General features: G+C 39.1%; 1 protein-coding gene across 1 annotated transcript in view; it reads right to left on the bottom strand.

Moving 5' to 3' along the window:
• The window catches only part of LOC138043893 (dehydrogenase/reductase SDR family member 7-like), a 19,849-nt gene that overhangs the window by 5,116 nt on the left and 4,733 nt on the right, over window positions 1–10,000 (bottom strand). Inside the window, exons 2-4 of the mRNA XM_068890407.1 lie at window positions 9,254–9,378; window positions 4,467–4,659; window positions 3,056–3,102 (exon numbers count right to left, since the gene is read on the bottom strand). Coding sequence (XP_068746508.1) covers window positions 3,056–3,102; window positions 4,467–4,659; window positions 9,254–9,378 — 365 coding nt within the window. The remainder of the gene's footprint in view (window positions 1–3,055; window positions 3,103–4,466; window positions 4,660–9,253; window positions 9,379–10,000) is intronic.

Here is a 10,000-nt window from a genome sequence, read left to right as displayed (position 1 = left end):
CATCGCTTAACGTGTTCCGGTTTCCCAAGATCTTGGAAAAGGACTGTGATTGGCTCCCTCACTGTTGGCATTGATCGAGTAAATTCTGATTGGTTGTTATCAAAAATAGGCACGCATTGCGTACGTGTTGTAGTGCAGTAACAAAGCGCTGAATAATTGTCAATTGAGCTGCGTTTTGTCTTCTAGGAGATTCAAGCTATCTTTGCGTAATATGTAGCTCTAATAGTACACGATATTGTTTTGGCACTGTATATCATTATAGAGGCTGACATGTTGATCATTTTCAAGTTCCCTCACAACTTCTTTTTCCCCACAAGTTTAGTTTGAGCGTGCACTCTGAGCGTCTGACAGCTTTCTAAGACAAAAGTTCACTGAAATTAACCCCTGTCTGGCGGGGTTAGTATTTGGATGGGTGACCTGAAAATATAGGACTTGCCGTCAGAAACATATGACCGAAAATCCTATTTTAACGCTCAAAAATGCGAACCAAGCAACGTACAGATTTTGTTAGCCTGCTTTATCCAAAACAAATGTTGATGCAAAGGTAAATAAATATTGATACACAGTTTTAGGAAGAGAAGAAGTTTTCAGGAAGTGTCGATCGAGAATAAAATATTTTGCCATCAGCAATAAAATTTGCCACATGAAAACAACTTAAATTTTGAACCGAGAATATAAAAAAAGTTACCATCACTGAAAAACATTTTGGGAGATTTTTGCTACGTTCAATTTTTGTATTGTACTTTTGGCTCCACAATTAAATCGCAAAATCGAAAGTAACATCAAATCCAGTGGGCGCCGTGATCTAGTTACCTCGCATGTTTACTCGCGAAACAAAGGATACATCTGTGTCAAAATGATGGCAAGACACCGGGTTTTTTATTTTTGTTAGTTTGGTTTTTTTTCCAAGTGTTTTAAAGATTGACAAGGAATGTGCGAATTCAACACAAAGATCACAATAGCCCAACTCTTGAGGTTGACCGTTGTTTCTGCAAAGTCAAAAATTCACTCTCCTAGACGAGGTTTTTTATCGACAGGTAATTCCATCGTTTTTAAAAAAGGAACTGCTTTATTATTTATCAGCGTCACAAATTCATGCGGATTTTGGAGCTCACTTTGTTGAAACTCAAGCTCGCTTCCAGAAGACCTTTGTATGTTCGTGAATTATGCACGCACTACGGGCCTATTTGCCACCACGGACTTAAGGCCAAAAGCTCGCAACATTTCAACGCAACATCTCGCAACATTGTTGCATGATGTTGCGACATATGTTGAACATGCTGACCAAACGCACGCAACATTTTCAAAGCCAGATGTCAATGTTTCTGTGCCCCAGGCCCCTGGCGCGCGACACGTGGACCTAGCGCGCATGCCCTAGTGCAACAATGTTGCGTAAACGTGGCCAAACGAGTACAACATCATGCAACAACCAAAATGAAGCACAAAAAATTTGACGTTTTTCAAATTTGATCCAACATCATCCAACGTGTTGCAACAGGGTGACCAAACGTATGCAACATGTTGTGCCCAACAATGTTTCAAGATGTTGCGTTGAAGTGTTGCGAGCGTTTGGCCAGGCCTTTAAAATCACTCACTCACTCACTCTTACAAACCCGGTGACATAGTGTGTAGTGCACTACCACAAAAACTGATCTCAGATTGTGTGTGATGATCTATGCAATCTAAATTTAGCGGGGTTTTCCAGTCAAAACAAATCTAAACACTAAACACGTGCGATTGTTTGTTCTGTTCTTCGTCAATCGAAAAGCCGGGGGACAGAAATTTCGTGCAAGGCCAAGGAAAATATAATGCATACGAGGAAATTTTTTCCTTACAATTTACTGTGTATCTCACGTCATCTGTAAACAGTGCCTTAGAAAACTACAAAAGCGACATGGACTACGGCCAACTTGCGAGAACTCGAAGAGGAGATTTTTCAAAACTACACGTGCAAAGCTTTTAAAGCAGGACTTTCCGTCAAGAAGAAAGTACAGACACTTGACACTACAGTAGAGCCTATTTCCCCCTTTCTTCGCCGAACGATCAAGGCTCGCTCCTTTCTTCAAAACCTGTCAAAAACCTCCCCACAGATCGCGTAATCCTGAACGTTTCTCCTGTTAGAGCGATCATATGTCATATGATCAAGATTTGTCAGATGAAAATAAAACTGTTGTGCAAGTTAAGGTCCAGTGGCCGAGCAAGATGAAAGCAAGCACGCTGCTGATCAAAAACAACATCGGCGACGATTGGACGTTCGCATAATAAATCAAAGATTTGCCATATGCAGTCGGAAGGCTTGCATATACATTTTTTCCAACTCATACAGCCTTTGGACATTCCTCCTGCCCGGGAAAAAGCGAAGAGATTTTAAACACTTCGCAAACATGCTCGATAGGAGCACGAAAATCCACCATTGCCTCACACTGTAGGACATTTTTTTGTAATTCTGGTTGGCGGGTATTATTTCGTTATGCAAAATTGAACAACCTGGGAGCGAGGCTGAAACACGATTAGCGATGGCGTTACGTTCAACAAAGGAAATGGGAGACGTCCGCACGCAGGCTACTTTTTTCGGTTCTTGGCAAGTTCTGGATCAAAGATTGGCAACGGATGACAGCCCGGAGTCATACAGAGAATCCAGATATCTCGCACGTATAATGAAAACCCACTTTCCCCTGCAGATACACAGGTCTTGGTTGCTCATCAGAGACAGAAATGACCTCTGACTTAGGGTGTCGCCCTAACCTTTTTCTCTTAGGCAAAAGTTACTAAATATTAATGTTACAGCACTTTGTTTCTTCTAACTCAATTTTGTAATAAGGGCCTTGCACTTTGCACTCTGGCCATACATTGAACAGGAAATATGTTGAACATGGTATCTGTCCAGCAACTCATTAAGCATACTGTGTATTACGATTTTCTACTCAGTTTGTAAAGACACTTTTAAACATTCTATTTTACCATTTCACCCCGAACTTCACCAAGGAATCCATTTTCCCAATAATGTTATCAATATTGTCAAAATGATACTACTCTCTCAACTTCTTTCACTCACGTGCAATGCAAATTTGCTGGCTGAATAAGTGGATGAGAGAGAGTTACCTGTCGAGAAAAGTTTGAAATACATGTATTAAACCATTGAGTTTTCCTTACAGTGTTTTTGACCCCAGCTAAACCTATGCTTTGTGGTAGGTTAACACAACAACCATAACACGTCAAAACTTTTCAAAAGTGAAAGTAAGGTATTCTGAAATTCCATTTTCTTAAAAAAAATCGCTTTTATGGAAAAATTTCAAAAAAACTTGATTGCTTTACATATAGTTCCTCTGGTTTTAAAAGAGTTTTCCTTTAGTAGAAGAGGAGGTTTCCCTTAAGCCCCATCAGTTACTTTCAGCTGTCAATGTTTTGCTCTTTAGCAAAACCAATAATTGGAAAGCCTCAAAAATGGTGTAGCACCCCAGATAGCTGGCACCATGTGGGAAGACCAAGACTTCGTTATCCAAGAGATAGCGCTATCCACTGGACAAAGACCTATCCAGCAGATATAGCTATCAAAACTGATTGAGTTAACCACATAATTTATGGTGATTTGTACCATGGAAAACACCATTCACCGTTTAAATGGCCAAGACCAGCTGTTACATAACTTCACAATTGGAACACTTTAAGGATGCTCTAAATCCACTCCATAAAATTTTTTATGCTTCACAGAGAGTTTTTTCCTTAGTGTGCTAATCATTTTCCAGCAATAAAACTTGGGGCCACAAAGATATCTTTTTAGATCTGAGAATTAAGGATAGAAAAATAGGGCATTTAGAAGGCTATTTTATGCCATGGTGACCTCTAATGTCATGTTAATGAGTGTATCTTGTTAAGCAATTATTGGTGTTTCATTATTTGGGTACCATAACTTGGTCATTATCTAAAGCAGTGTTGTAGAGTTAATCCATCTAATGAGGTAATCCCCTCCAAATTGTTAAAACTGGTTTGAGCCACTTTCATTCTTGGAAAAGGTGTTCTATTATATGGACGGGAGTGTTTTACCGAGAACTAAAACACTCGTAGAATCAATATGACCACTACACCGAGGAACCAAACGGCATATTTTTTGTACATAACACGACTGGTCATATTTAGCAATGACGTCACGATTCCCGCCTTCTTTGTTTGTATTCATTACTGTAAGCCAGTATATTTATTGTCCATATCATAAAAAGAAAATGATGATAATAATAATAATAATAATAATAATATTATTATTATTATTATTATTATTATTATTATTACATGTTAGCTGAGAGATATGAATTTGTATGTGTAAGTGACAAGAACAATATCTCACTCATTCATGATATTGTTCTTGTCACTTAAACATACAAATTCATATCTTCTTGCCACCATGTAACATCCTCTCTCTATTTACCTGGACCACTTTATGCATAAGACTCAGTTTACTCAATAATTACCGAACTTTCCTGAACCACTGCTCACAACAACAATGCTTCCTTCCTGTTGCTGTATCATGTATGGGAGAACTGCCTTTGTCAAAGAGATGGTCCCAACAAGGTTGAGATCTAAAAGTGCTCTGTCTACCTCAAGAGGTGTTTCCTTGATCCAGGAGAATTGTCCTCTGGCTCCATTATGGACCAAAATATCAACCTTGATGGAAAATAAAGATAGTGTTAAAAATCTATGCTTATTTCAATTTGAAATGACAATGCATAAAATAGTGTTTCGTCGAAAAATAATTTATTTGAACTCACCATGGAATAAGACTGGCCAGGGAAAGATATCCGATCATGAGTATGTACAACTATCACATCACATGGAATTCCATTCCTGAGCATGCTCAATGTGCAAATGAAAAGTGTTTGGTATGAAAACTCGAGGTGATAATGATTACCCGTAAACAACTGCAGATAAGCCGCACCCTGAGTTTAGCACCTCAGATTTTGGCAACAAAGTGTTTTTGAAAGAAAGCAAAAGAAATCCAAAGTCGAGTCTTTAGAAGTCTTCATCCACTGTTCATCGAATGTAAACTCACTATACATTGAAATGGAAAATACTTCAAGTCTCAGCTGGTATTAATTACATGTCACAGGTCATTGTTTTACCATAGGTAGCCTAAGCTCGACGAACAGAGTGAAAGACTGAAGATCTGAAAAGAACACTTTGACACAGTACTAAACAAAGAACCACCTGCCAGGCCTATAGAGCCACATGAAATTGAAAGAAGGCAAAATGACAGAGAGTTCGACATCGGAGCATTCCAACCAACAGAGGTGTAAAATGCTATAAAATCAACGAAAAGTAAGAAAGCAGCTGGTCATGATAGCGTAGTTGTAGAGCTTGTCAAGACAGATTTGGAAGAGAGAGCAAAGGAGTTGACAAAGTTGTTCAACAAAGTGAAAGAAGAGGGTGTAGCACCAAAAAGCTGGAGCAAAGGTACCCAAGAAGGGTAACTTACGTGAGTGTACGAACTGGAGGGGTATCACACTTTTATCAGTCATAAGTAAGATCATTGGCAGAGTTAGAATTAAAAAAGTTAGAATTAAAAAAGTAGAATTAAAAAAGGAATTGACAACATCTTGAGGAAGGAGCAAGCAGGGTTCCGAGAGAACAGAAGTACCATCGAACAGATTTTTACTCTCAGGAATATACTGGAGCAAGTCAATGAATGGAATGCAACTCTGTACACACATTTAATAGACTTTGAGAAAGCATATGATTCTAGACATCGCGAAAGTCTATGGAACATCATGTCAATATATGGAATCCCAGAAGAGCTTATCTGTCTGATAAAAGCAATGTACAGCAACTTTGAATGCGCAGTCGTGGAAGAAGGTGAAACAACAGAATGGTTTCAAGTTCAGTCTGGAGTAAAACAAGGGTGCACCATGTCAGGTTTTCTTTTCTTACTATCAATTGACTGGGTCATGAACAGAACTACAGAGGGTAGGAGAACTGGCATACGATGGAAGCTCACCTCGGTCTTAGAAGATCTTGACTTTGCAGACGACATTGCCTTATTGTCATCTAGATGTGTTGACATAGAAGATAAGACCAGTAAGCTTGTCGATGAAGCTGCCAGAGTAGGACTTAAGATTAACGCGAAGAAGTCAAAAGTTATGCGAATAAATGCCAGAAACGACCAAAGAATAAAAGTAAATGACGAGCAGGTAGATGACGTTGAGGAGTTTTTGTACCTAGGTGCACTGCTGGATAAAGAAGGCGGGGCGACCAAAGACATACAACAGAGACTAAGTAAAGCCAGACTAACTTTCTACAGGTTGCGAAGAATTTGGGATTGAAATTAGCGGGAAGACGAAAGTTCAATTGTTCAAAACAATTGTCAGAGCAGTTTTGATGTATGGCTGCGAAGCTTGGAAACTCACGAAAACAGAAGCAAAGAAGCTGGACGCTTTCCGATACAAATGCATGAAACGCATACTGAGAATAAGATGGCCACGGACCATCTCGCACCAACAAATCCAGGAGACCACAGGAGTGAACAGAACGGGTGATGAGATCAGACGCCGAAGATGGAATTGGATCGGGCATATATTGAGGAAGAACAGAGAGGAACACTGTGTTACAGCATTGGAGTGGAGGCCAGAGAGGAGGAGGAGACCAGGTCGACCAAAAACAACATGAAGGAGAATGGTTGAAGACGGAAGACGAGTAGCTGGGTGGCAATCATGGACGACTGTCAGAGCTTTAGCAGCAAACCGAAGTGGATGGAAAGAGAATGTCAAAGCCTTATGTGCCTTATGGCACGAAGAGATATAGAGATAGAGATAGAGAGCCCAAGCTCGATATATGAGCAGCTCTTTATATGATGACATTTGCATTGTTACGTGACTCGAGCGATTTGCATATTTGTGCCCTCTATATATAAGTATATATAGAGGGAGCAAACCGGTTCCTCTAAAACTAACAGGAATGGCCGTAAATCGGCTCAAAGACCACACAGGAGGGAAAAAAACACTCAAATAAAGTAAGGCAAGACGATTTTTATTTAAAATCGCTACATTTTCATAGGTCACAGAAACAATCTTTCTTTTTCCCCATACAAATCCTTATAAATATGCAAATCGCTCGAGTCACGTAACAATGCAAAGGTCATCATATAAAGAGCTGCTCATATATCGAGCTTGGGCTACCTATGGTTTTACCAACACAGAAAGTATCCTAAACATTCATAAAAGCTAACCTAAGGTTAGGTTTTATGAATGAGCAATGACCTGTGACCTGTAATCTGTAAAAAATACCAGCCGTCAAAGTCTTGCCCACAATTACAGCACTTTGACTGATCTTTTTCTGTTATTTGTTGACTGGAATTTCTTCATTCAACACAGTTTTTCCGTGGATTTTTGCATTACAATAAGAACATGAGCGGAACGTTCGTAGCTTAGTAACCAGGCATTAGGTCAGGCAGTGTGGCCAAGTGGTTAGGCGCTTGTCTTGAAATCCGGAGACCCGGGTTCAAGACCCGCTCTGACCACTCGTTGAATTTGATCCTGGTAGTCCCTGGTTCAACTTCTCAGCCGCACTTGCAAAAAGCCAACTGGTTTGCCTCTGGCCAGTTGGGATTCTTAACAGTTGTTGTTGTTGTTAATCTTTTCAGTCGTTTCATTGTGTTTCCTTGGCCCTGAAAAGCCCCTATGGGGAGGCCTATGAGGCAGGGTCAAGATTTAAATAACTGAAAATTGTTATCATTCAATGTATTTTTTTCTTTCCTTTTCATTGGCCAATAGCCCACCACGTGACCTGCAAATATCTGCCTAAAAATAAGTGTTTTGCTGCAAATAATATTCTGCTCATGCGTAATTGAAACCACGCTGCGTGGCATGACGCCGCTCTTGTGTGATTTAAGGTGGCTCCATATGGTTATTCGCTGTTTATTTGGCGCGCGCTAGTATCCTCTATCCATGGGAATTTTCTCATTGCTCTTAATCGCATCTCTCTCAAGCCTATCAAAATAAACTTCTAAAAGACAAAACTACTCTTTTCAACCATCAGTGTTAAATTTACGAGGTTTTACCTGGAATTAAAACTCTCTAAAGATAAGTTGTTTATAGTGTTTGTTTTGCTTCTATTTTGATTTTATTCCATTTCCTTCTGTAAAAATTTCCTTAACTTTGACATTACATAAAATTTGTCCAGAGGAATCTTCTGAAGACCAAAAAAATAGCTGGGGTTTACAAAGGTAGTTTCGTCGCATTTAACGAATTTGTGTCTTTCAGCTCCACTTAAAAAAATTGTCTTACAAAATTTCTTGATGAATTGGCTGACGCAAGGCGTAAATAGTAATTACCGCTCTGCAAAATTTGAAGAAATTTCACCAAAGAAAACTGGAGATATTTCACGTGAAAGTTTCGCATTTTTTCAATGGCAGAGAATGGGAATTCGCCAAGATCGCTATTTGCGCATGCGTGAAATTTCCAACTCTACGTACGTAGACGCACGCGCGTACTTCTGCTTGAGATCTCATGTTTACGTGGACGTGAGCGAAGAAATCAAATGAGTTTGGAATTAATGAGAGCTTAACCTCGAGCTCTTCGCAAAAAGGGGCAAAGTTTGGAGGAGTATCTTCTTCACTTGGTCTAGAAATATGGGAATCCCCCTTTGACGATTTTTGCTTGTGTTCCATAGGGTTCACGATCCTAATGACGGCTGTGTCCCTCGATCGATGGTTGTTAGAATCAGATAAGTTGTTCAGAACAGTGGAAAATGATTTTTTTTAAATCTTCTGTTGGACTCAAAAGATTTTGCAGCCTTCTTAAGAATAAGTAAACATTTCCAAAAGATGATGCGTCCACAAAATTTTGGCGAAAAAACAGTTTGCAAAGTTGTGATTTTTCAGTGTTTCGCAGATCAATTTTCCTTATTTGCCTCAACCTTCGGTTTGGGCAAATAATTGATCTGCTTGCCACTGACAAATCACAATATTTTGTTAATTATTGTTGTGAGCCATATTCGACAATTTTTGAACAAGATTAGTTCATTTTGCCCAAAAACCGAGATTGTCAAGCTGAGCGTATAGTTACTAAAACGAGGAATGACCTAAAATGAGCTACAATGGTATCTAAAATGACCTATTCATTATAGATCGTTGTAGATCATTTGAGGTCATTTTAGATACTGATGTAGCTCATTTGAGGTCATTTTAGATCATTTTAGATACCGTTGCAGCTCATTTTAGGTCATTTTAGGTCATTCCTTGTTTTAGTAACTACGCAAGCAGAGTTACCTTTCCAAAATGCTTGATGACATCAGTAGTAAGGTTTCCATGTGTGTCAAACTGCAACAAGTCCAAAGGAAGGACAAGGATATCTTGATCTTTTTGAAATGATGGATAAAGAGCACTGGAGATATCTGTAAATTACAACATTGATATACAGAAATAATATTGGTAAGTAAAACCTCTGCTCAGTGCTTTTAGTGCAAAACAGTACACTGTGCTGCCTTGCTTTTTCCTCTGCAAGAATGATAATTAGGGGGAAAAGCACCAATAACAAGAGGTGCTCTTTATGGTCTTCAGATCCTACTGTACTAACAACTCCTTGATTTGAATCTCCAGATTTTGTTTTTGATGACTTGTTCAACAGTGAAACAAATGTGTTTCACTACCTATGGATGGTTTGATTTACAAGTCATCATCATCATCATCATCATCATAAGATATAAAGAAATAGTCAGTCGAAGACTGCATGGGTCAACTGTTTTCACAAAGTCAGCGGTCAATCACAGAATACCATTTTTTTAATATCACTTATCATCACAGTGGATCAGTAAACAATATTTGCTTACTTTCTGAGGGAAAGGCTGTGTGGTTTAGAAACATGTGCCAGATCTATGTAGTGTTTGTTTGTTTTTAGCTATGAATAATTTCCATCAGCTATGAAAGTTGCAATATAATGCATCTCTCCTGTGTCCTACAGTGTATGTTGTAAGACCGTCAGTGAACACACGCCATATCTGATAGCACTGATTTAAT

Source organism: Montipora capricornis, chromosome 3 (genome assembly GCF_036669925.1).
Source record: "Montipora capricornis isolate CH-2021 chromosome 3, ASM3666992v2, whole genome shotgun sequence".
NCBI lineage: Eukaryota > Metazoa > Cnidaria > Anthozoa > Scleractinia > Acroporidae > Montipora > Montipora capricornis.
The sequence above is the reverse complement of the archived record's forward strand: the minus strand, read 5'-3'. Positions and strand labels throughout refer to the sequence as shown.